The sequence below is a fragment of the Nesoenas mayeri genome (genome assembly GCF_963082525.1).
Source record: "Nesoenas mayeri genome assembly, chromosome: 11".
Lineage (NCBI taxonomy): Eukaryota > Metazoa > Chordata > Aves > Columbiformes > Columbidae > Nesoenas > Nesoenas mayeri.
The window spans coordinates 10,762,424-10,787,803 of NC_137563.1; the positions used below are offsets into that span (position 1 = coordinate 10,762,424).

At 43.9% G+C, this 25,380-nt stretch overlaps 2 protein-coding genes across 2 annotated transcripts; one reads left to right on the plus strand and one right to left on the minus strand.

The window, feature by feature from the left end:
* Nucleotides 1-850: 850 nt before the first annotated feature.
* On the plus strand, nt 851-9,737 carry HACD3 (3-hydroxyacyl-CoA dehydratase 3). The gene is made up of 11 exons (XM_080351120.1): nt 851-946; nt 1,077-1,119; nt 2,062-2,135; nt 4,401-4,565; nt 5,485-5,536; nt 5,931-6,041; nt 6,669-6,796; nt 7,296-7,408; nt 7,943-8,049; nt 8,972-9,103; nt 9,551-9,737. Exons 1-11 carry the CDS (start codon nt 860-862, stop codon nt 9,625-9,627), a joined length of 1,089 nt encoding a protein of 362 aa, XP_080207246.1. The 5' UTR covers nt 851-859; the 3' UTR covers nt 9,628-9,737.
* A 1,915-nt stretch (nt 9,738-11,652) lies between these two features.
* On the minus strand, nt 11,653-23,572 carry INTS14 (integrator complex subunit 14). Its single transcript, XM_080351243.1, has 12 exons — nt 23,554-23,572; nt 22,913-23,180; nt 21,420-21,527; nt 19,662-19,817; nt 18,224-18,342; nt 17,663-17,805; nt 15,748-15,840; nt 14,538-14,682; nt 14,151-14,284; nt 13,937-14,055; nt 13,503-13,568; nt 11,653-12,523 (listed from the first exon to the last, which is right to left on the minus strand). Exons 2-12 carry the CDS (start codon nt 23,132-23,134, stop codon nt 12,272-12,274), a joined length of 1,557 nt encoding a protein of 518 aa, XP_080207369.1. The 5' UTR covers nt 23,135-23,180; nt 23,554-23,572; the 3' UTR covers nt 11,653-12,271.
* Nucleotides 23,573-25,380: the final 1,808 nt, after the last annotated feature.

The window sequence follows — 25,380 nt, forward strand, 5'->3', positions numbered from 1 at the left end:
ACACCCGGGGATGCAGAGGGAGCGCAGGGACACAGCGAGGCTCGGTTTGCCCAGGAAAGGGGGAGTGCAGGAACCAAACCCTGGGAGACCCGGGGGTCCTGGTGGACAGCAGGATGACCATGAGCCAGCACTGGGGCCTTGTGGCCAAGAAGGCCAATGGTACCTGGGGTGTATTAGAAGGGGGTGGTCAGTAGGTCAGAGAGGTTCTCCTGCCCCTCTACTCTGCCCTGGTGAGAACACACCTGGAATATTGTGTCCAGTTCTGGGCCCCTCAGTTCCAGCAGGACAGGGAACTGCTGGAGAGAGTCCAGCGCAGGGCAACAAAGATGATGAAGGGAGTGGAGCATCTCCTGCGTGAGGAAAGGCTGAGGGGTGACCTCATTAATGGTTATAAATATGTGAAGGGTGAGTGTCACGAGGTTGGAGCCAGGCTCTTCTCGGTGACAACCAATGATAGGACAAGGGGTAATGGGTGCAAACTGGAACACAGGAGGTTCCACTTAAATATGAGAAGAAACTTATTCTCAGTAAGGGTGATGGACACTGAACAGGCTGCCCAGGGGGGTTGTGGAGGCTCCTTCTCTGCAGACATTCAAAACCCGCCTGGACACATTCCTGTGTAGCCTCATACAGGTGTCCCTGCTCCGGCGGGGGCATTGTGCTGGATGAGCTTTCGAGGCCCCTTGCAATCCCTGACATCCTATGACTCTGCGAACCCGCCAGCCATTCCCGCCCTTTCCCATCCGTGCGCAGGCGCAGTAGGCCCCGCCCACCGTGGGCGTGGTGCGCAGGCGCACGGGAGGATTTCCCCCCCCGCCCCGGCTGAGCCGCTTGGGCGGGGAGCGGCGCGGCGCGCGCCATGGCGGGGCCCAGCCTGCGGCCGCACGTGCACTGGGCGCAGCGGCACCGCGAGCTCTACCTGCGCGTGGAGCTGAGTGACGTGCAGGTACCGGCGGGGAAGCTCCGCCCACCGGGGTCACCGGGAGGTTCCGCGGGGCCTCGCGCCGCAGCGGGGGCGAACGGGGGAGGTCTGGGGTGCGGGTGCCGCCGCCTTAACGCTGCTTCTCCTCCCGCAGAGCCCGGACATCGCCATCACCGACAACGTGCTGCATTTCAAAGGTGGGCGCTCCGTCCCGCGGGCGGGTCTCGGTGTCCGGTTGCGGTGCCCGGTCCCCATCAGTGCCCTTGGTGCAGCGGCCGAGCGCTGTGCTGGTACAGCACCGCACGCACCTACAGACCGTTCGGCTCCAGTGCCAGTAACAACGGCAGGTTGTCTCTTGCCTAATAAATGGAAAACAACCCTCCCCATATTTAAATAGCGGTGAGATTTGCATACGGCTTTGCTGTCCTGGCTCAGCTGAGCCCCGCAGAGAACTCGCGGCGGTTTTTTCCTTCCGCAAAGACCTTTGTTGGCGACTGTCACCAAACCTCTGCACGGGGAAGTAGCGCTTGGTTTGGAAGGTAAAGCAGATATTTTCCTAAAACATGGGCTTGTTTCAGCTGGGCGGCTGCACATTGCAGCACCACGGAGCTCGTGCTGGTTGGCGTGTCCAGGTAGCACAAGGATACGCTGTAGCTGGTTTTATTTGGCTTTTTACCATTTATTTGGTGTTTCTTCTCCAAGATGCATTGTCTGGGAAATGCTGCCACCCTGCTGAGACACAGCCAGGGCCATTTGATAGGGTGTCACTGCACATCGTGTTTGCTTCGGGATCAGTTTACGGCTTAGAAGGGTGGAAATTAAACTTGGCGTGCAAGTTTTTGGAGCCCGTCTGGGAACAAGACAAGAAATGAGAGATGAACACCCCCTCCTGCAAGCAAGGACCCTTTTCCAGTGCTGTGCCGAGTTGCAGCAGCTTCAGCTGCAGACTGCAGCGACTGCACCTCTAAGTAACATTTTGGGCGGTTTGTGTCTTCCCTGTATGCGTGTGGTTTTCTCTCACCTCTCAGCAAGGCAGGAAAAGCAACAACTGCTGAATATTTCTACGTATAAAGTGTCATTTGCACATGGTGTGTGCGGAGCTGGCAAAGACCTTCATGCTGTTGATTCTTGTCTTCCAGCTCGGGGTCATGGTGCCAAAGGGGACAACATCTACGAATTTCAGATTGAGTTCCTCGAACCGGTTGAGCCTAAAGTAAGTATTTGTGCTTTACTAACTCTTGCAAAGAAAAGGTGATTTTTTGAAAACTCGAAGGGAAAACAGCTGTGCGTAAAGTTCACAATATGCCCATTTTAGATTTTCCTGGTGATTCTGTAAGTGCTGCAAACGAAAGGCCACGATGCAAATTGCCTCACTGGAGCTAGTGCTCACATGGGTCAACTTTAAGAGAAACAGGGCCTTACAGGTATCAGTTAATATGGTGGATTTAAAGCAGCAAAATGTGTTGTCTGATGCAGCCTTGACTGGAGGACATGGCAAAACTGCTGCGAAGCATCACTGTGGTGTCTCCTGGCTTCTTTTGCTGACAAAATAAAGTCATGAGAACTAGTGCTTCTGGCTGGTGCAGATTTCTTAGGTTGCCAGGCTGTGGGTCCTGTTGCAAAATCTTGTCTTAATTGCTGCTGTGGTCCAACAGGAGGTTGGCTGGAGGAGCAGCCCCTCTGTGTTACTCACAGGTGGCTGTGAAGTCTGGCTTTACCTCTCAAAGTGGTTGAAAGCACGAGAAAGCTCTGAGCTCTGCTCCCAGGGCAGGATTTGTGCTGCTTATTCCTGGCTGCCCACTGGGGATAGCTGCAGTCGGACTGGGAGCCACCATTCGTTGAGGGAGTCGAGACCACCAGAGGGTGTATTTCTAGGGTCTGTTGGTGGGTTTCTTGGGTGCCTCCTACCAGGTAGTGAGTGGCAGAAAATCCCTTGGTTCCAGGATCTGGTCACCAGTTTGTCATCTGTCCTGTAAAGCAGCAGCTGCCTGGTCCACAGCGGAGGAAGGGGTGCTCACCACCACCTGTGCTTGTCCCGTGTGCTGGCAAACAGGGGCAGTGCCAGGAGCCAGATCTGGAAGGGAAGCCCTTGCCTCTGCAGAGCAGGCTCTTTCCAAAAGTCTGGTCACTCTGAGTCACTGTGGAGGGGCTGGAGGAGAATCAGCTTTCCAAAATGTGTGTAACTACAGATGGTTGGGAGTCCGACGTTTTGCAGTCCAAGGTTTTCTCTTTGATGTGCACCCTAAGTGCCTTTTTCTGGTGCCAGGGTGGCCACTAGTGGGAGATGGAGGCTCTGACAGGCAAGGACTGGACAAGGGTAGCTGTAAATCACAGCTGCAGCCTTCAAATGTCCTGCGAGCATCCAGGCAGCCTTGACAGAGCAGTGCTGGTATACTGTGCACAGTTGAGAGCTCAGTTCATGGCTGTTATGCATCATTTCCAGCTGGTTTGAGAGGGAGTTCCATGCAGAGCAAGCTGGCTTGGCTTGAGGTGCGGAGGGATGCAATGGTGGCAGTAAGGTGGGCACCCACCATGACAGTGCTGTGGGCTGTTATGCGGAGTGTGGCTGTGGCAGTGACCACACGGCCAGGTCCATCAGCTCCCCATTGTTTCCAGGTGGTTCCTAAGGCTGTTAGCTTTTCCTCTTGCTGTAGCAGGTGTCACACAGAATCACAGGTTGGTTTGGGTTGGAAGGACCTTCCAAGCTCATCCAGTGCCACCCCTGCCATGAGCAGGGACATCTTCACCAGCTCAGGTTGCTCAGAGCCCCGTCCAGCCTGGCCTGGGATGTCTCCAGGGATGGTTCATCCACCACCTCTCTGGCCAAACTGGGCCAGGCTCTCACCATCCTCAGGAGCAACAATTTCTTCCTCATGTCCAGCCTGAATCTCCTCTCCTTTAGTTTAAAACCATCACCCCTTGTCCTGTGACAACAGGCCCTGCTAAAAAGTCTCTCCCCATCTTTCTTACTGGCTCCTTTTAAGTATGGAAAGGCCATAATAAGGTCTCTCCAGAGTTTCTCCAGGCTGAACACCCCAACTCTCTCAGCCTGTCCTCCCAGCAGAGCTGTTCCAGCCTCGGATCGTTCCTGTGGCTCCTCTGGCCCCTCTCCAGCAGGTCCATGTGTGTCCTGTGCTGAGGAACCAGAGCTGGACCAGCACTGCAGGGGGTCTCACAGAGCAGAGGGACAGAGTCACCTCCTGACCTGCTCTTCACTCTCCTTCTGATGCAGCCCAAGGTGCAGTTGGCCTTCTGGGCTGCCAGTGCACATTGTTGGCTCACGTCCAAACATGGGGTCCCCTGTTTTGGACAGGAACCTATTACATTTACCAGTGGCTTGGGCAGCTGCAAGACACCTGTGCTGCAGCAGTCTGTGTCATCCCAGCTTCCCTGATGGGGAGAGCTCAAGTATCAACTCAGCCTTGGCCCATGTTCCTGAGGACTTCTGCTGATGTTGGTTCTCGTGTCTTCCCCTCAGCCCGTGTGCAGGGTGACTCAAAGGCAGCTGAACATCACCGTGCAGAAAAAAGAGAGTAACTGGTGGGAGAGACTCACCAAGCAAGAGAAGCGCCCACTCTTCCTCGCTCCTGACTTCGACCGCTGGTTAGATGAATCGGATGCTGAAATGGAGCTGAAGGAGAAGGTCAGTCCTGTGGACGCATGTGGCTTGTGCTGCCAGCTACAGAGCAGGGGCACCTGTTCCCTTGTGCATGAGCTTGTGTCCTTCATTTACCTGGAGGTGTCTGGCATGCTGATTATTACTATTTCATACAGATCCATATAGAATTGATGAAACAGCTCAAATTGTAAGGAGGAGTTCCAAAATAGGCACGCTGTTGGCTAGAAAGAGCAGCAGCTCCAGTCTGAACTGGTGGCTTTACAGCCTCGTGTGCCTGTCCCTATCAGGATCATATCAATGTGCTGTACAGAGCCCAGAGATGCCAGACCTGGACGTTGCTTGTCTGGAAATCAGGGATTTTCTGGGCTTTCCTGAGCTGCTGGGCTGGTCCTGATGCTGCATTCCCACCACCTGGTGAGCTTGAGTGGCTTATTGCAGCAGGGAGGTGCAAGACTGGCTTGGAGAACACTTGAACAGGTCACGTTTCTGCAAATCTTGTTTTACAACAAGCGCTGCCCTGTTCCCCTCCTCAGACACTGAGCTTACCCAAGGGCCGCTGCAATGCCAGGAGCCAGAAAACTTGGGCTGGATGTTCTCAGTTCCCTTCAGGTCACTTGGTGGGTCATGAAATGTTTTAAGGAACAGCTCCGAGCAATATTAATAACTGAGAATTAACACAGAAAATGAGGATTTGCAGCAAAAGCACCTAATTACTAGAATAAAATACATTCTGGAGGCAGGATAACTAGTTAACACCCTCTAGCTTTTACCATACCAGAATTTCTGGCTGAAGAATGTGCTGTTTTATGGAGGTGAATATTTCAACCCTCTAGCGACTGGCTGCTTAGCTGAGTTTTAAAGCCACTAGCTTTGCAGTAGTATAGTTAACAAATCACTTGCTAATTACAGTAACAGTCTTTACAACCTTATCCTTCATCTTAAGGAAGAAGAAAAGATTAACAAAATGAAAATAGAATCCAGAGTCCCGAAAGACCGTAAGTAACTGTACCTTTTTAATGTATAAAGTGGGGTTTAGAAAGCTGCTGTCACTCTTATATGCAAATTTCAGCTCTTACAGGGCAATTTTGACCAGCTCGGTGCATCTTGGAGGGGGATCTTTGTATTGTGAGCTATTTAGAAATTTAATAAAAATGCACTGCAGTTTCCAAGCAACTTAAAACATCCGACTAGCAAAGATCGAGTTCTAGGAGATGATGATAAAAGCAGGCAGAACCCCCAGTGCACACAGCAACCCTTTTATCATGATCAATAGCTTCACTTTTTCTTGGAAGCTTTACTCTCCCAGGACGCCTGGTTTGCAGCTGTACTCTTTGTAGCAGTGTTACCATTGCCCGAAGCTCACCCCATGTATTTCTTCTATGATTGTAGCTTTCAGACACCTGAAGAAGGGATACTTAATCATGTATAATCTTGTACAGTTTTTGGGATTCTCCTGGATTTTTGTGAACATGACAGTACGACTGTTCATCTTAGGAAAAGGCAAGTAATAATATTTTATTTACATTGGGTTTTGTATCGTTGTTTTGGTTTTTTTAGTGTTGTTTTTAATACTTTCTAAGTAGTGAAATCTAAAGGAAGACATATTGAGGAAACGAAACCTTAAAAGCATCACTGAAGCATGCAACAAAAGCCTCTCAAAAGCCATCACAGTGTCAAGGACAGGAAAATACTGTCCTCTTGTAAATCACAACTGCATGTTCTGATGAATGCTCCTTGTACTCTGCCAGGATTACTGCTAAAGAAATCAGTTGGAGCAGAACGTGTCGCTCACTGCAGTGCTGGTATTTTTGAAAATGCGCCAGGCAGAATATTTTGTTTTGAAGCAAGAGCACTGTATTCTACTGAGGTACAGCACTATTGCTGTTTTTGTAAAGTAATTACTGAAATAGCTCTTGATCCTTCTGTGTGTGAAACAGAGCACTTGAGCAGTGTTTCTGGCTTAACTGCTGGAACTTCAAGATAAAGCCTATAAAGAAGTTACATAATTATGCATAATGTTTTGTGAAATACAACTAGAATTCTGTTATCAAGATAACAGCTGCTGCACCAGCTTCCTGCACATGGAAATTCATTTGTTCTTTCAAAATGGTTTCCTTTGTCTTACAGATTCCTTCTATGACACATTTCACACTATTTCTGACATGATGTATTTCTGTCAGACCCTGGCATTAATGGAGATCGTGAATTCCCTAATAGGACTGGTCAGATCACCGCTGATACCTGCTGTACTGCAGGTAATACTTTAAAATTCTTCTTGCTCTTCCCATGTTTAAAGTAAATCTCTATTTTCCACAAGTGTTGAGATGCTTCTAAAGTGAGTGATACAACCTCACTGGCACTGGACTAGAGAATATATTATTCTAGAGGCAGGAGTCTTCCCAGTCTTGGCTTTCCTCTTCCATCACCTTGGTAAGATAGCTCAGGACAGCAAAAATGAGAAACAGCTGACAAAAAGTACATTATTTTGATTGGGTTGCGGTGCGCTTTTTATCCTGCTTGTGGTTGTTGTGCATAAAAATGAGGATGGATGATTTAGGACTTGGATTGCACCTAAATACAGAGCAAAAAGTGTGCTCGTCAGAAGCAGGTCATAGCTCAGCTGCAGTTAGTTGTGTGCTCAGCATGTGTTTGCAGTGTGAAGAGCAGATACCCTGCGTGGGTTCTGCCAGCAAGGACTTGCTCTTTCTTTTGATGAAGAGTGACTGTTCCTTAAATTTGTTTTTTCTTAAACAGATATTTGGGAGAAACTTTATTTTGTTTGTTGTCCTTGGAAGCTTAGAGGAAATGCAGAGCAAACCCGTGGTGTTCTTCCTGTTTTATTTCTGGAGTATCATTGAGCTGTTCAGGTTTGTGGGATTTTTCTTCTAGCAGGTGTGTAGAGACCAATGTGATTGTTCCCAAGAACTCTTTATAGAAGATTTTGATCTTTGTACCTTTTGGAAGAGTGGGACTAGTGTATTTGTCCCAGAGGGTGAAAGTCACAGACTGTCACAGCCTTCCTGCGTTGCTCCACCTCCCAAAAGCTGGGACAAGGCTGGAGTCTGAAAGTAATCTTGCCCTGAACCTGAGGAAACCTGTTGCTTTTTTACCTTGAGGGTTCTGTTGCTTTGAACTTCCATTAAGTGAGCTGCACTATTCAAAATAAGTATGTTGAAAGTTTTGTTAGGCTGTTACATTCATCCATATGGCCAGAATAGCAGCATTAGTTCCATAAACGGCCAAATAAGGGTGTGCCCATCATGATCCATAGGAAAAATTTGACTATTATGTTGTGTGGAAGTTATGTTGACTCTTCTGTAAAGCAGATATATGCAAGGCTAATTCTAGTAGCAGCTTCCATTTTAAACAGTGTGTTTCTTTACATGCTGAATTGATTTTAGGTATCCATATTACATGCTTTCATGCATTGGTATTGAATGGAAACCACTCACCTGGCTCCGTTACACCGCCTGGATCCCTCTGTACCCTTTAGGAGGCTTGGCAGAAGGTATGTCCAAAAAAGACAATTTAATAAACAACAGGGCTGGGCAAATAACTCAATTTTTGGTTTGGCTGCTGGACTAGAAAATAATATAATAGAACAACAGATAAATAGATATTTGCTTTGAGCTGAAATCAATGTGAGCATTTCTGTCTTTCTTACTGAATCAATTTTTCAATTTGATGTGAAAAAATATCTTCCTTTTGGGCACTGGAAAGTGAAGGCAAGAAAAGGTTACCTGACAAAGTGACCAAGCACGTGCTGCCATCCAATGCTTACTTGCCTCTGCTGATCCAAAGCAGTGCTTTATTTTCTTTTGTTTGTTGGCCCTGACTTGGTCAGCCTGGCTTGGCTTCACACCAGCTCACAGATGTTGATGTTATCTTGTAAATCATTGCACAGGACAGGCAGGGGCCAATTTCTCCCCTGAAAGCAGCAGAGCCTCTTCTGAGACAGGCACAGTGCTTGCCAGGTAGGGCTCTGCTCTGTGCGGGGCTTTACAGCAAACAGGTCTGGATTATTTTTATCTATTTAGGAAGCATATCAACCCTTCAGCCTCTAGCTGTAAGTCATGTGCTGTAATCTTACCTGTCAGAACCTGTTTCGATGAGGCAGGAGGAGGTTTGTGCATTGCCCATCTTCAGGCACAGGAAAGGCTGCTCCTGTGTCATCACTGTGGGTGCTGCCGTTTACAGTTGCGTGTGAGAACAGTGTTTCACCAGGCAAGTTCACTTTTACAGCTAAACGGCGCCACTGCCTGAGCTAGCTGCTTTCCGTCATACTGCGTGTTTGAAAAAAAAAACAGCTTTAAAATTGTTATAATTAATGAGAGCTAGCAAATAAGGGAAAATCCTGAAAAAGCTGGTGTGGGCTGGGCAATTGTATATTTGATCTGTGTTTGCTAATGATGATGGCCTTCTGCTTTCAGCCGTCTGTATTGTTCAATCCATTCCAATCTTCAGTGAAACAGGGAAATTTAGTCTGGGATTGCCAAATCCACTGAATGTCACAATCCAGTTTTCATTTTTGCTTCAACTATACCTTATAGCCTTGTTTTTAGGTAAGATCCTTAACTGTATTTCTCACTATTGAAATAAACGGCCAGTTTCCTCTAAATAAATATGTTTTTCAAAGAAAATGAAATTTCTGCATCTTGGGGATCACGGCAACATAAAATTGCTTGAGGTGAAGAATTAGCCTTGTTACTTTTATAAATTTGTCAGTGATGGAGGGGAACACACCTATAATTAGCACTGGGTAGCCCTCCAAGAAGGAGACCTTGGTAACAAGTTAGTAGCTCTATCTACTGATCATTTGGGTTAAGAGAGTAATTTTTACATGTATTTATAACTTCAGTTCTTTAACATCTATTTATAACTTGCTTTCTGTGTGGTGGTTTGTTTGTTTGGGGCTTTTTGTTCTTTGTTTTAAATTGGGTACAGTCATCTAGTATTAAAAAGAAGCAGTAATGTCCTGTCCTGCCTAAACACTTCATTCTCTTTTACAGGAGTATTTGTAAACTTCCGTCATCTCTACAAGCAAAGGAAGCATCACCTCGGACCAAAGAAGAGAAAGATGAAGTAAAGGAGGACTGCAATGCTTTCTTACCTAACTTATGACAAGATAAGCCTCTAATTATTACGGTTTTACCCACTGTAATGTAAAGAATTTTGTAAAATTAAATGATTACGCTAGATTTCATGATTTCATAGTGAATTCAGGTAACATTCCCACACACTGTATTTTGTTCCTTTTCGGTGCATGGCATTCACCATCGAACAGTAACATTTAAACTTGTATCCTGTCAGCTACCGTGTTAGAAAGAAATCCTATTATCTGCATATAATATGCTTATAAATGGTGGAGCAGCACTACATAGAAATAGTGTTTATCTTTAAATTGGATATTTGCTCTTTCAGTACTGCATGCAGATAGGGTGTCTGATGTGGGGATACACTGTTTGCTGGCCTGGGCTGTTCTGGGGCGCAGCTGGATGGCAGGAGGAGCACAATCTGAGACCACTGAACAGCATTTGGATGTTTATTTTGGGGTAAACTTGCTCAGCACATACTCCTTTTCTTCTGCAGCATATTGATGCTGCAAGAATTAAAACTGGAAGTAGCTAATATTGATTTAAATGCTACCAACTTAGTTTGTTTCTAGTTTAGCCTTACGGAACAGGAGCGCTGTGTGGATCCCAGCTTTCCTCTAGGGACACATCCTTATTCAGGCAGTGGGGAATAGAAGCTGCCAGTCTGTGCCATGGGCAGAGATGCTTTCGTGGTTGGTAATGCAAGCACTGAAACATAATAAAACAAGGAAACATAGGTACCAGCTTCCACCTAGCATGTGAACCCCAAAAGAACTCCAGCCCAGCCACACAAAGGGAAAAGGGGGACCTGTCATGGAAGACTGGGCTCCTCTGATAATTCCTGGCAGGGCTGTAGCTCCTTAAATTTATTTATATTCTTCAGAAAGGCAGTAAATATTGCTTTTCTACTTAAACTTAGGAGTGCAGCTGAGAATTTGGTGTATATGCTTTGTTGGCTGGCACCCGGTGGGATAGAGTAATGGGTCAAATAAAACAGTGTATTATTTTGATAGCAGGTATCAGATCTCAGTAGGAGAGATCCCACAGGGGATTTAAGTGACCCTTTCCTCTGTGCTTGCTTTAAACAACACCAAAAAAGAGGAGCCCTCCCACATTCCAGGTCATCTGCTCTCTTACCTGGAAACCTTTGTTTTAGTTGACTTGATTTCAACAAAAACTTTGCTCTAAAAGCGAATTGTGGTTACAAACAGGTTCCCTCCCAACAACTGCCAGTGCCCCCAGGGCAATGCCAGAAATCCAGAACAGGCACTAAAGCTGAGATTAGCTTAGTGCTGTCTTAGTAGTTATCTTTTTCTACTGTAAAACAATATGAATCCTCCAGAAAATTATTTTCTATGTTAAAGGTAACAAACAGCTTACAGTTTGTGATGGGAGCCCAGTGATTGTTGCTGTAAAGGGAAGGCTATAGTGTTATAAGAAGATTTTAATGAAGAACTGGTAGAAGCTCCATGCTGCATTTCACAAATTGTGTTCTGTCAACAAGAGGCGTGATGAAACTTCTCTTTAGGGATACCTGAGACTCCCACTCGAAGGAGAGTGCAGCTGATTTTACTCAGGAGAGATGAGCATTATTTACACACTTAGTATTTCACTACAGCACACACTGTACCTGTTTGAACTATGTCAAAGGATTGAATTAGCTGAGCAATGGAACAGCAAGGATCACTTTCATACTTTAATTTCTCCACTGGGCATTTGAACTTCTGTTAGGAAATCTGTATGTATTCCTACTTACGTCTCAGTGAAACTGTGGTACTTAGTGCAAGCTGTCATGGATCTTACACTACTGAATTTTAGTCCTTCAGAAAGAATGTGTTTCTATTAATAAAGATTTACAACCAAATTTTGCTCAGTCCTTTCCCTGAATCTGAGAAGTTGTATAATTTATTATTTAATTCATGTGATAAACAGGTGGGAGCTAAGCCTTCACCCAGTCAATGTTTTAGGCTACGCAGTCTAGTTGCTATGAAAATGGAACAAATCCAACTTACGTTCATGAAGAATTACTTTTTATTAACATTACACAAATAAAAAAAAAAGACGTGGCACAAGATAAAGTTACTTTCACAAGTGTAAGCACTGCACCGCCAGTGATAATTCCCATTATGGCAGTACAGACTGGCTTTCAAGTTGGGCATAAAATGAGTGACAACACCCTGAAATTAACTGTCTATCTGATCCTGCACAGTGATTCTCACACATTTTCTTTGGACTAATCAAGTTGGTGTATAAAGTATAGTAGCTGCCTTTTAGGATACCTTTACCAGTGAGTTCAGTTATGTGTAACCACATTTTGCCACATTTTAGGGAGGCCAAAAGCCATGAGCAGTCTGCTGCCTCTGATGGCATTTTCTTTCACTCCTCATATACACTGAATAACTTCCACCCAGCATCGAACAGAGTCATTGATTTTGGGACACTTTCCACAGTTTTCAGGTCTGACTAAAGCCACCACAAACTACCTACATTGATTTAGAGAGCGCTGATGCAGGTAAGGGACCCTGTTTTGGTAAGAAGTTCTCTAAACAATAACTAAACAGGCCCTAGAAAGTAAACAGGATGAGAAAATTTGAACCACTTGTGTCTTAATCTATAGAAGCTCCGAAAATGGTGACTTCACATCCTTTCAGTGCTGCTACTGGAAAAGTCTGTCTGCAGTGGAGCGATGTTGTGGTCATAGGCAGCATATTCCGACGCTCCGGTACTTGCCACTTTGAGCTGCTGAGCAGCGTGCGTGAGCTGAAACGCCGCGTCGGGATGCGCCGTGTCGGGAAGGAGCGTGCACTCCCGCTCCAGCATGTCCGCCACACCTTTGAGCAGGTCCAAAAAGCCAAAGGCCAGAGCTGCCTTTCGTAAACGATTAAGTTCCTGCGAAGAAGGAAAACTCCTTTTAAAGCCACTATAAGGCTTTACATAAAACATGGTTTTCTTCTATTTTTTCATGGCAAGCTTATTCACTTAAGAGGAAACGAACCTGAGCAATCAGTACAGCTGATGGAAACCACCCAGCTGCTCATGAGATCAAAAATGCTTCAGGGCTGAAGATGATAGCAGCACAACTAAACAGTTCATTTTGCCCTTGATCCCTTCCTATAAATCTCCACTTCTCCCTTTTCTCTTTTGTGCATTCAGCTCTTGTACCCACGGGCTTTGTCAATGTCTCAGCTGGGGTTGGCCTCCAACTGAGGCTTCACTGACTGCTGCCTTTAACCACAGTGTCCAGCAAAATGTGATATATATATAAATTTTTCTTCACTGTAAACTGACAGTGCTTATATGCATTTCAGCAGGGCATTCATTCTTGAAGTCTCAGGGGGCCACAATAACAAACTGCATCATCACTAAGCTTACAAGAGAAACGATTACCTCCAGCTACAGTCTAGATTATGGATTATTACGATGTGGCCAAATGTGCCTGGAATTTTTTCTTTCTCTGCTTCAGTTGTAGAAAAAATGTAGGAGACATTTCCAGACTCAGAATGACATCTGTGTTCCTATTCCCCTCTGATTCCTCAGTTTATTTCTGCCTGGACAACAGCATATAATCTGTGAGGAAGTTCACCATGGAAGTGACAGGGATCAGGGATCCTAAGAGGCACCTGTAAATATGACACATCTATGTCACCCTGCCAGAGAACGTGGTGACAGGGAAACCAGACCCCCTTGTCTCACCTTAACTCGTCTGTAAAATGGACTCAAGATGTTGCCTTTACAGAACCATCTCTGGTTTTCCAGAGCCCTACAAGCCTGCACGGAACATCCCCCAGACAGAGATGGTATGTGTTCCTCTGTTAATGCACCACTATCAGTATGGACCAAATTTGGGCTGTCCTGAAATGTTACTCACTTTATAGAAGGTCTGAGTTTTTTCAGGGAGTTTCCGTGCATTTCTCAAGATCTTCTGTACATCCGTCTGCAAAAAGGAAAAACAAAACAAAAACTTGGCAACTGCTGGGGAAGTGGCAGGAAAAATCCTCAGCTATTTATTGAGAAATTATCCTGACCATTGACCAGACCACAGCTCACAAAGGCTGAAGTATAAATGGTAATTACACTAAATCAAATAAACTAAGCCAGATGCTACACTGGAGACACGGCTTTCATTAAACGAGCTATGCTTTCTGATTGCATTTCAATCATGATATTTTAAAGTGGCAGCATTTATACAAATGAAAGAAAAGCAATAAAGCAATTACATTAAACAGACAAGATAGAGATAGCGTCCACTTTGCTGGTAAGACGGCTACTGCTGATCATCAAGTCCAAAACCCGTATCATTACCTGGAGGCCACTCGGTTTAATCCAGACGGTAACGTTCTGTGCGTAACTGCGCTTGTTCTTGGGTTGCAAGGGGAAAGGGCTCTTATTGTCATCCTCTCCATAAGGATTTTCTTTCGCATCTTGGGGAAGAAAATAAAAAGAACTTAACAACTAGGAATTTCACACAAGAAAACATTGAATCTCTAAGAGTTATTGAAATTATTGTGATTATTACCTGAAATAGGTCCAAGCTGTGCCATCTTCCCGAGCCATGGAAGGGGCTCAGGGCCCGGTTCAAAGAGTGACATCATGAGGTTTGATTTCTTCTTGCTGTCAGCTTGTGAATAGAGCATTCCGTACCACTCGGGCCTGTGGAAAAGAGCAAATCCCAAAGGCTGAAAATCTTGCATCCCTCTCTGCCTAGAATTTCCCCCTCTCACTGTGTGGAGGCTCACTATTTGCAATTTATACTGGCAGAACCATGTCCTGAATTAAAAATCCACAGCTTTGTCTGACAGTGCAGAGTTCTGTACAGAGTACAGATATAAATAAGCACAATTTATAAATAAAACATAAACAAGCAAAGTAAGAGATTTGTTCAGGCAGACATCCAGCGCCATACCCCAACTGGACGACAGCCACCATGCCTTCCACTTTCAGACTGCCATGTAATAAAACACAGAAGTTGGGGATTTTCCCAGCAATCTGATTAGCTGAATTCTCATCTTCAGTGTCATCCGTGATCCCAGGACCCACCTCATCACCTTCTGGGGAAGAATAAAAGCAAAGAAAGAGAACATAAGAATAAACTCAAACAAAAGAGTTCTGTTTCTGTGCCACCACCCTCTATCTTCTGCCATGCAAGAGTCTATTAATTCTCTTGTGGAACAAACAGCTGCTAAATGAATTGTTTGGGTGAAGTGGCATTATAATGTTATACAAACCACCGCATTCTACTAACAAAACAGAGTTACCAAAAAGCTGCACATAAAACCTCAGCTTTGAAGAAACTAGAAGTGAAATGAAACAACACCAAGAGTCTGGCAACGAATACGTGGCTGCTTCTGAACCAAAAGCACCCTGAATTTCCAGTTCTCCTGTCCTTTGCAATTTGTGGTCATTATAAGAAATGTTTTAGTAGTTGGAATACAGCTGTGATTTAACTGTTAGTATCTTCTAAGGTGAAAGGCCTAGCAGGATAAAAGTGTTAATACACAGATGAGAGCATTTCTAGAGTTTTCATTCTTTTTTACCCAGAGAACTCTCACTTTCTCTTTGCCCCACCCCAAAGCCGTGACAAAAGGAAAGGGAAAGTCTTTCTTATCACAGGCTGATGCACACAAGTAGCTGCAAGTCAGTAATGTGCTAACCATCCTTGACGCCTACACCAGACATTTGCATAGACACATACACACTTGGCCCCAATGAGCAGCAATTAATGCTCAAGTACAACTGAGCAATCTATTTGTGATTAAGACCAGATTTTTCACAACAACAAATAATTCCAAGAACCAATTAGGTGCAAGCATTAAATATTTATCTTGCACCACACATTTCATGGCCCATAACTATTTTTAGCTTTAAGTTTGGCATGTTCTATTAATAATGATGCCATAAGGACACCGTTCCCTCTATTCACTTTCAAAAGAAGACAGTCAAAATTGAAAGAGCTTGTATTCAAGTTTTAATTTTAATGTAATCACACAGACATGTCTTTAGAGACATCTGGCATTTTCACAAAGCATAAAACCTGTGCTTCTAGTCTAAACCACCACAGACATTACAAGGGAAGTTTACAGCAGTTTTTGCTAAAAGAAACAAAACTTGCTCACCTCTGTTAAGTGCAATGGGCAGCACCAAGTGTCTGGACAAGACAGGAGGGCTGGAAATGTCAGCTATATCTACAAACCCAACAATTTCTAGATCTGTGGGAAGACAACAGGCTTAAGTCAGATTTGGAAACAGCTGAAATGTATTCAGAGTCAATTTAACATTTCCACTTCTTAGACCACTGAGTTTTCTGAAGCACTGACTAGAGGTAGCACAACCTTGACAGTCACAGATACAAACATTCACACATAATACCACAGCACTTTAAGATGAGAACATCGAGAACATAACTTCCGTCACACACGTACTGCTGTCCATGAACCGTGTTACTGGACAAATACAGAATCTGGAAGATTCATTGTTTTTCACACTGTACCCAAACCATTGCCATCTTATAAATCCAAAAGGAGAGAAAACAAAGGACTAAACCAAATCTACCAGCTTTGAAACACTTGATTAAAGCCATGGAGGAATTCAGGGGGTGGGAACACCATACGCTGCATTTTAATGCACACAGAACAACATTTCTTTCCTAAGGACTTCTCATCTTTGGAATGACAGGAGGAACTCTCAAAATGCAACACAAAGCCTCTCAAGACACACCGCATTCTCTTTTTCTTGGCTTTTGCTATTTTGCTGCAGACATACTCACTCCTATTTAAACAGCGTGCAGCTACAAATAAGAAGTGATCACACCCCAAATGAGAAACGTTTTTTTCTCTTGCATATTTAAAAAAACCCCAAACAAATGAAGGCAATCTTGGTGGCAGGAATTTATGAGTTACAGTTCACTTCCTTGCAGAATTTTACCACTATCATGTCCTCATTCACATGCAAACTGTGCACATTTTGTTGATGAACACAGAAAAAAGAAAAAGGAAGTCTACAGGACAGATCCAGGAAATGGAATTGCCAGTGGAGCTAGAAACTCACAAAAAAAGAAACTATCTGAAAACTCATCTGGGCATATGATCTAGTCAAGTCACTCTTGTATTTCCTGAACGACACAAAGCCAGCAGGAACTCCCAGCAGGAACTCCCAGCAGGTCCCTTGCAGAGTTTGCCACCCTTGGGTGTCACCAAGGGTACCAACCTTTAGCCCAAGAGCCACAGAACTGCCTGATTGGGAAGAACAACGAAACGCACGTGGCCAAGTGCAATGCTGAGGAGCTGAGAGCAATATTGGTGCTGTGGTTCAAACTAAATTCTTAAGGCAGAGCAGTGAAGTTCAGTGTATTCTCTCCAAGATGTGTAACTAGCCATTCGCAAGGCATGGGCTACGTACAGCCTCCCTGCTGTTCATGAGAGCCGTGGCCAGGAGCAGGAGTGCTGAGATAGGTTTTCTTTGCACAGTTTTAAAAAACAATTTGGTATTTGTATGAAGCACCAGGATAACAGACAAACTATAAAGCCAGAGATTTCAGAAATCTCAGCCTTTACTTGTGCTGCCCCAACAATTCTTCTCAATTCTGTTCCTGGCGGATTCCTTGAAGAAGCCTCCAAAAAAAATGCCAGTTTGTCTGACTTTATAATACAGGGTCTTTCTGATAAAAGCAACTCTAATAAAAAATGCAGCCCCATCTCCAACATACCTCTTCTATCCCCCATGAAGTTTATGTACTAAGGTACTCATGGAAAGCAGCCTGTGACTCTCTGCCACAGTCCTTGCCCCCAGAAATCAGCACCCTGAGTTTTGAAAGTTCCTCTACCCTCCTCCAGCCCTTTGACCAGGGACATGTGGCTGCAACAGGACAATGCTCTTGTCCCCTGGTGCCACATACACCAACAAATCACGGAGTCAGTGACTGATCCTCGCAGAGAGAATGTGTATGAAACAGCAACTATACAGGAAAAGAGGTGGTAGTGAAAAGGTAGAAACTGAATGGGTTTAAGCGAAAAACAATCAAAGATTGGTTACCTGTATTAATTGCTTTAGGGATGGGGTCTATTTCCTCATCTATAATGAAAGGCTCTGGTCTGGGAAATACTTGCACATCAGATGTTAAGTGGCCACACTTGAGAACAGCATGGAATGGTGTATAAGCCAAGTCTATCAGCTTTCTAGAACACAATTGGTTATTATTAAGGAAAATATAATATATCTCAAATGAAAATTGTTTGTCTAAAGCACATGTTTTCCTTTTAACTACAGTTAATCCAGTAGTTCTAACATTGCTAAATGACAAAACAAAGCAGATTATTATCACGCTGATGGCAAACTAACAATAAACCTGGAAATTGGCACCTTCTATCTGCCAATTGTAAACAGATGCTGTGGTTTGTTATAGAATGACCAAAATAAACATTGACCTTAACCAGTGAAGGTCAAGACCAAAATACAGTAAACAAGACCATAAACTAAAAGAAAATAGGATGAATTAGAATACCTATCTCATCAGATTTTTTGTTATATTTGTTTTCTTTTACAGATACTATCTGCAAACCTTCACTAAGGCATATTATCTACAAATCTACTCACCCAAACATAGACTGTACATTCTTCAGGCAAAGTGGTCCATCAATGGTGAAAATTTGCCCTTCCCCGTTGTTCAAATCTATGAGCCGTTCCAGGCAGTCTAAGGAATCTGTGCTTTGAAGCTGTAAAAAAAGTAAAGTGAAACAGTAGGGGTTCTTAAAGTTTTCTTTTTATTATCAAGTATATTTTCAGAAAATATACACCACAGCAAAAAGCACCTGATTGGATGATAAAATGATTTTTTGTTATCTCACTACTTTCTGAATAAGCCAATAACCTTGGTCTCCCAGGAAATATACTCTTTATGTTGCATTTATATTAGACCAGATGCAGCATTTGGCCTAGTAACAAATAATCAGAATATCTTGAGATGGAAGGGACTCATAAGGAACATTGAGTCCAACTCCCAATACACTGCTTTATCGTGTTAAATTCTGCTTCGAAAGCAGGTTTAAACAACCAAAAATCTCAGAAGCTTTTGGTCTTCAAGAGCACAGGAACACCTTACTAGCATAACAACATTTCATCAGTAATGCTAAGTTTCCACCTCGTTCAGGAAAATCTTATTTTTAGGAGTGAAGGCAGATGCAATTATTTTTGAGAAGTTCTTAGAGAACGCCCTCCATTTACTGATAAGTTTAGAATGCTCTAAACTTACCAGTAATAGATTATTTATTTTAAACATTGTTCCAGTTATTCTGATATGTAAACAATGCTTCAATCCATCAGCTTCATCAAGAGGATCATTTCACCTTGAAGGTGAAATACCTATTGCATGCCTAAGTAGAAAATCCCTCTGTGTTGGACAGAAAAATACAGGTGTCGAGATAAAAGCAATGTTATTAATAAAACCTAATCTAAGGAACTTTAGTCTATATAGGCTTCTTTTTATGCATTTTTTATTCAACAGAATTCTACCTACTTTGAAGATTTTTAAAGTGGGTACTGAAATTTTCAAAGGTACTTGAAGAGAAAGAAAACAGTCACCTTCCCTTCAAAACTAAGGGAAGTTGGTTTGAATGTTGGCTCGAGGACTTTAGAATTTTGCTCACTCTCATTTCTACATAAAGCTATTGTTTTAAATGTTGAGCATTTCTTCGCAATAGAAGTGATTTATTCAAGAATTTAACTGTAGAATAAGAAAAGCCCCCAAATGCAATCAATGTAATGAATGCAGAAAAATAAAAATTGAATAATATTCCCCAGGAAAAACCTGACATGATTTATAAAGATTATGATAATAATGCAATAATAATTTTTTAAAAAGATACTGCAGCTACATTCCATCAAATAACTAACATTAAGCACTGGAATGTCAACTAAACTTTATAACTAAGCACAAGAACATCGAAGTATGTTTTGTGCTGACCTGCTCATCAGTTCAGAGAAGAAAATAATTATCCAACGTAACAAAGAAGAAGGTATGTGTTAAAGACGTCACCTCTTCGAGATTTGCCATGCACATGACATACAACTTGGATGGGAACGGGAAAGGCAGCGGAAACCTGTTGCTTTCACTTCGCTGGTTGTGTGTGGCCAGGGAGTGTCGCAGGGAGCCTCTGCCGATCCCCAGGCAGCCGTCGGTGACCAGGACAACCTCGAATGACAGGAGGAGAGATGAGCATTTCCGAGAAAAGACACATTTCTATCCGCAGAGGACAACTATATGCCGACACATTTCAGCAGCCTCCCTCGCAGCATGAACTTCTCTGGTGAAAATCCTTTCTTACACGGGGATTTCCTCTGCTGAACCGGGGAAAGAATTGCAAGTAAAATTTCCAGAGACAGGCACACAAATGAGAAATGGAAGATTTAACCACTGCAATTTCAGTTATGTACATAGTAAATATACATATAAATTTCATGGCTAGAAACACACCATACTGTGCATAAACATGGCTGTTTTTAAGCGTACACTAGAACTACAGTGATCATACAGCCCAAAAAGCAGCCTGCTGCTGATGGACTCGAGAACTTTGGGTTTATTTTCAGATGGAAGATTAACGCCAAGTGTGACCATTTCTTCTGCAGAATCTGGAGGGTGACCCAACTCCCACTACAAGCTACAGAAGCCATACAAAAGGTAGTATTAATTACCCTAATTCTTTGCAAATATAGCTGCGGTATGCTCACATTTTGCAGCAGAATTATTAAAGCAAGAATATATATTTTTCCATTCAGTTGCATGTCCAAAGTCACTCCTTGTACAAACCTGCATTAACAGGTTACGCTGCATAATAGAGCTATTTACACCAGTTGAGACCCAGTCATTTCCAGAACAGTAAGACAGCTGCTCTTTCAACACTGCACAGAAACAGCATGCATTATTTTTGGCTGAGAGGTAAGGAAAACCAAATCTAATTAAAACTCAGTGTATATCTGCTACCTCCAGACTTGTATTCTCTCTCCATCCTCTCTCTCTCATTTGCAGTCTGTCCAGTTATCGTCTGAACTGTTGCTCACCCATAATGTTTTTCACTATTACAAGATTTTGCACAGGTCATTCCCCACTGCCTTTCATCACCCCATAACCCACCTGACACACCTTCCCAGCTCACTGAGCTGCACAATTACTGCACTTCAATCCTAACCCAAAAAGCAACAGCCTCCTTGGTGTCTCAGAAAACTGAGGACTAAAATCAGTTTTTTCCACAAGAGACAGTAAATTTAGACGGCTGAGAGCTGCAATGGCTGAACAGAGCACGTGAGCAGAGAGAGGCCAAATGACTCATCAGGGAAAGAAGACAGTTCAAAACACACTCAGCAGCAGTTCCATGCTTCTGCTTGAGACCTGGAACTGTTACATGCACTGGAAACCATTAGGTACTGGGGGAGAAAGGTTATTTTGTGTATGATCATACCCCTTCCAAACTGAGTGAGGCTCCTGGGACAGAAGATTGTATCCAGATCAAATGTTAAGCCTCCAAAATAACACTCTTGGGCCAGATTTTATAATCCACCCCACTACATTAACATACCAGGCAAAAAGCAGCCTCATTTTTTGCTGCGGAATGTTTTAATACAGATCACCTTCTGTTCACATCCCAGCTACACCCAAAATACTAATTCTTTGTCTTCCTGTAGCACCAGCATGCCAGAGAGCATACAAAGTTTTCAAATTACATTTCCATTTCCATCTGCAACTTACAGGAAGTAGAAAGTACACGTCAGATCCTAACAACAGTGAAATCAGTCGTACCTGGCAAGGAATTGCTGCCCCCCATTCCTGCTGGACAATGTTACAAACCCCCAGCAGCGCTGACTCCAGGCAGGTTTTGTCATAATCATCCATGTTACTCAGGGCTTCCTGGAAAGACAAACACCACTGTCATTGCTGGCTGAAATATCACTAACACAGAAAAGTTATTCACAGTTCTGTTTTAAGTCAGTATATTTGCTTTGTACTGTAACATAATGCAAAGTGCTGTGTTCTTATCTATGACCTGGAAAGTTAAAAGAAAGAAAAAAAAAAAAGATATAGGAAATAGTGAACGATATAATAAGAAAACAGTTAAAGCTGACTCTGAAGGAACTATAATATTATAAACAAACTTCCTTGGGAGAAAAAAAAAATCTTCTGCATGTCTCAAAGAAACAGTAAAGTAAAAATCTGAAGTAATGTATAACATGAAACACTTAGCTTAGAAAATCTGCCCAGGTGTCAGAACAAATTTAACTTCTTAAAGGTTCAGAAAATAGGCCACAAGGAGGTTGTCTCAAAAACTCTTTGGCAGAGAGAATAACAGAATCCAAAATTCATACCCACACCCCATTTCTATAACCATAAACCAGTTTTTTCTCCTTAAAATGAAAACCTCATACTTAACACAGCACTATAAGAAAGGTGCAGCTATAAAACTAACATGCTAGAGGAGCTTGGCTGGATTTTTGGCAAAGAGAATGCACTGGCATTCATCTGCTAAAAGGCAAACATAACAGAGAATATCTCTTAAAATCTGCATGTCCCACAACTGATAAACCTAAAGCATGGTACCCTTGACAGTGACGTATCATTTCTTCTTGATATTATATACAATAACCAGACATATATATATATATATATACATTTTTTACTGGCTTCAGAGACTTTCAGTACCTTAGTGAATTTGTATGAAATTTCCATCTAGGGCTTTCTCCTTTCCATTTTCTTTCCACTTCCTATCACATCTGCACTTCCTATCACCTTTTTCTCATTCTTGCCCTGCTACAACTGCACCTTCTCTCTACCAAATCACTTGACTCAAAACCTTGCCAAGCAGTCCTATTTGATTCATAATTTGTCAACAGCAAATTAACAACTACAGACAAAACCATGAACATCACAGAACTACTGGTGTTTGTAAGAGCTTCATCAGGCAGCCCTTTCCTCCACCCCCACTTTTAACTAAATAATCACACTCTAGTGGTTACCTGTAAAGGTGCAATTTGCAAAATGTTTCAAACACATTGATTTCACCTATCCTTAAAATAAGGATAAAACACTCAATTCAAGACGTTCTGCAGAGGATGACAGGAAATCACACCATTTCAGTGTCATTCTGAAACACGTCAGGGGGGTCTGAAGGTTGTGATTTTGCTTTGTTGTGGTTTTTGTTTCGTTGGGTTTGGTGCAAGTGTGTTCTGTTTGTGTTTTGTTGGTGGTGTTTTTTTGCGTGTTGACAACTTACTGCGTTGGTGCCCCGCACACCCTACCTGCAGTGTGTTGTAGTCTCTCGTAAAGGGCACCATCAGCTCCCACAGCGATGAGAACACCACCAAAGCTGTGAACTCCAGCTTGTAGTTGGTGGCCATGTGCTCAAACAGCATGGTCAGCCCGTGGACCGCCAAGTGCTTCCTCTGGTACTCCTCAGACCCCTCCACCGACACCGGCCGCGTCATGGAGAGCGACACGTCCATCACCACCACCGTCGGCATGATGAGCAGCTCCTTCCCCGCTACCGTGGTGGAGAACAGCGATCCGCTGCGTGGAAAGGGAAGAAAAAAAAGCCGCGTGTGATAATTAAAGTTATGAGGCGACGTGCCTCCTCCTCTCACAGTGACCCCGCTGTGTGGTGGGGGAAGCGGCAGTTACCCTTTTGCCCCTCGAAAAGGCCGGATTTAGTGCAGATTAACTCAGTGGATCTGCTTCTGAACCACACTTAGCCTGTGAAGGCCAAGGCTGAGTCTCCATGGGGGAAGGGAGCAGCGGGGACACCCCGAGGGCCGAGGAGAGGCCGGGGACCGCCACGGGGAGCCAGACCTCCCTCCCAGCCTCCCAACCCCTCCAGCCCGGGGACAGCTCGGGGTGTTTCGGGGAAGGAGGCGAGAGGGGGAAGGGAAATGGTGCCGCTCACCCCCGTCCCGCCGTGCCGCCATCGGTCCGTCCCAGAAAGCGGCTCCCCCGGAACGCCGCGGCGAGGCGGGAAGGGGCCGGGCCCTCTGCCGGCCCCGCTCCGCACAGCGCAGGCCGCCCTGCCCGCACAGCCACGAGGGGAAAGAGTGTTCTCGTCAGTAAAAGGAGAAGTCTGTGATACTGCACACACTAGGGAAAGCAGCTCATTAGATGCCGGAATTGTGGCATCTACAGAGCTACAGAGCCTGTGGCTGTGACAGGACGGAGACACTGGTTTGAGGCTGGACAGCCTCGTGCCCATTGTGACACGATGAAAAAACAGAATTTATGGAAGAGTGTCCCAGCTGGCCAGCAAACCCCCTTCTTCCAGTTCTGTAAATGTGGGAGTCAGCATAAGGAATCTTTAATGAAGGGATGTTGTTTCGACAGCTGATCTGGCACCTGACCCCCGTGGGGGGTAAAGGACTGAGAGACATCAGACTATGAATCCTTAATGTAAAACAAAGTCCCTTCAAACTAATCGCAGAATGCAAACTGATTATTTAAAAATTTAAGCTAGGGGAAAGGGTAACCAAAGAGCCAGCAATCCATATTTTAAATAAATCAATAAGGGGATGCGGTTGTTAGAATGTCATCTGTATGAGATGCCTCAAGATGAAGCTACGTGTAAGTTTTCTTGGGATTTACTCCGCTGCTGTCTTCCATCCTTACCGTGAGAATGATCCATGTCTCACAGCTGCTGCTTTCATGTTGTGGTTTATAACAGAGATAATCGCCTGCCCTCGTACTGAGAATAACCTGTAGTAAGAGACAAAGATACTGGCTTCAGAGATAGACCCAAATTTATACAATGCTATTTAATCTTCTTAGGGGCTGCAGGTATTAAACTGGATTGGCTATTCCTCCAGTAATATGTCCTTCACACCTGACCCTCTCTTGTATTAGGGCTGCGCTAGCAAAGACGTCGTGAAAGTGGGATCATTTCCATCTGCCTCTCTCTGCAACAGCATCTCCCAACTGGCTGTTAAGTATCAAAGAAGCCTCCTGCGCCACGCTCGACTGCTGGTACTCCTCTTCCTCTTGGACAGCATCTTTGGAAGGTAAGCTGAGGAGGTGGGTTTGGTTGCTTCAGATCTCCCATGACTGAGACAGTACAACCAGTGAGAAAGGAGCTGATCTGTAAGAAATAAAACCGGTTTTTAAACAGAGGTGTATACATGTGTCTTCTGTGTACTTCATTTTTACTCGCTTATATTTATTAGGAAAGGTAATTTTCTAATAATGTGCCATTTGTTATACATATTATATCATGCAATTCTGCCATATGCATGTTCATAACTCTTTTTACATATGAAAAGCAAAGCTTATATCATCTATTTATCTAGGTACTCCTATGACCCTCTATTACTGTTGCCTTAGTGATCCTCCCAACTATTTAAAAGAAGATAATAATGCCTGTCTTGCAAGAAATTTAGGCTGATTACTTCTCTGGGTGTTATGCAAGAGGGTGTGTGCTAACTTGCATGAAGAGCTTATCTGAGAATGGCTTACAAAACTGATTTGCATCCAGCTCAAGCATATTGTAACTCTCACACTCTGGGAAAAAAATAAAAAATCCATGAAGAGCAATATTCTAAGGTAAAACATTCAACCAGTGCTGAAAGGTAAATTCTGTCCAGCCTCAAATCACTGTCTCCGTCCTGTCACAGCTACAGGCTCTGTCACTCTGGCATTTACAATTTCTCTCTCTTTCAGAATGCTGTTCAAATAATTATGCAAGGTACGCTAATTACCCCCTAATAAAAGGTGTGATTACAGTTCCACTTTG

What these genes read in the sequence shown, in the direction of transcription:
- INTS14 (XM_080351243.1), bottom strand. Translation starts at nt 23,134, where the DNA reads ATGCCGACGGTGGTGGTGATGGACGTGTCGCTCTCCATGACGCGGCCG. An exon ending in CCCTAAAGCAATTAATACAG is followed by an intron (nt 15,841 to 17,662) that starts GTAACCAATCTT and finishes GTCTTCCCACAG; the next exon opens with ATCTAGAAATTGTTGGGTTT. An exon ending in AAACTCAGACCTTCTATAAA is followed by an intron (nt 12,524 to 13,502) that starts GTGAGTAACATT and finishes CCTTCTTCGCAG; the next exon opens with GAACTTAATCGTTTACGAAA.
- HACD3 (XM_080351120.1), top strand. Translation starts at nt 860, where the DNA reads ATGGCGGGGCCCAGCCTGCGGCCGCACGTGCACTGGGCGCAGCGGCAC. An exon ending in TCGAACCGGTTGAGCCTAAA is followed by an intron (nt 2,136 to 4,400) that starts GTAAGTATTTGT and finishes TCTTCCCCTCAG; the next exon opens with CCCGTGTGCAGGGTGACTCA. An exon ending in CCTTATAGCCTTGTTTTTAG is followed by an intron (nt 9,104 to 9,550) that starts GTAAGATCCTTA and finishes TCTCTTTTACAG; the next exon opens with GAGTATTTGTAAACTTCCGT.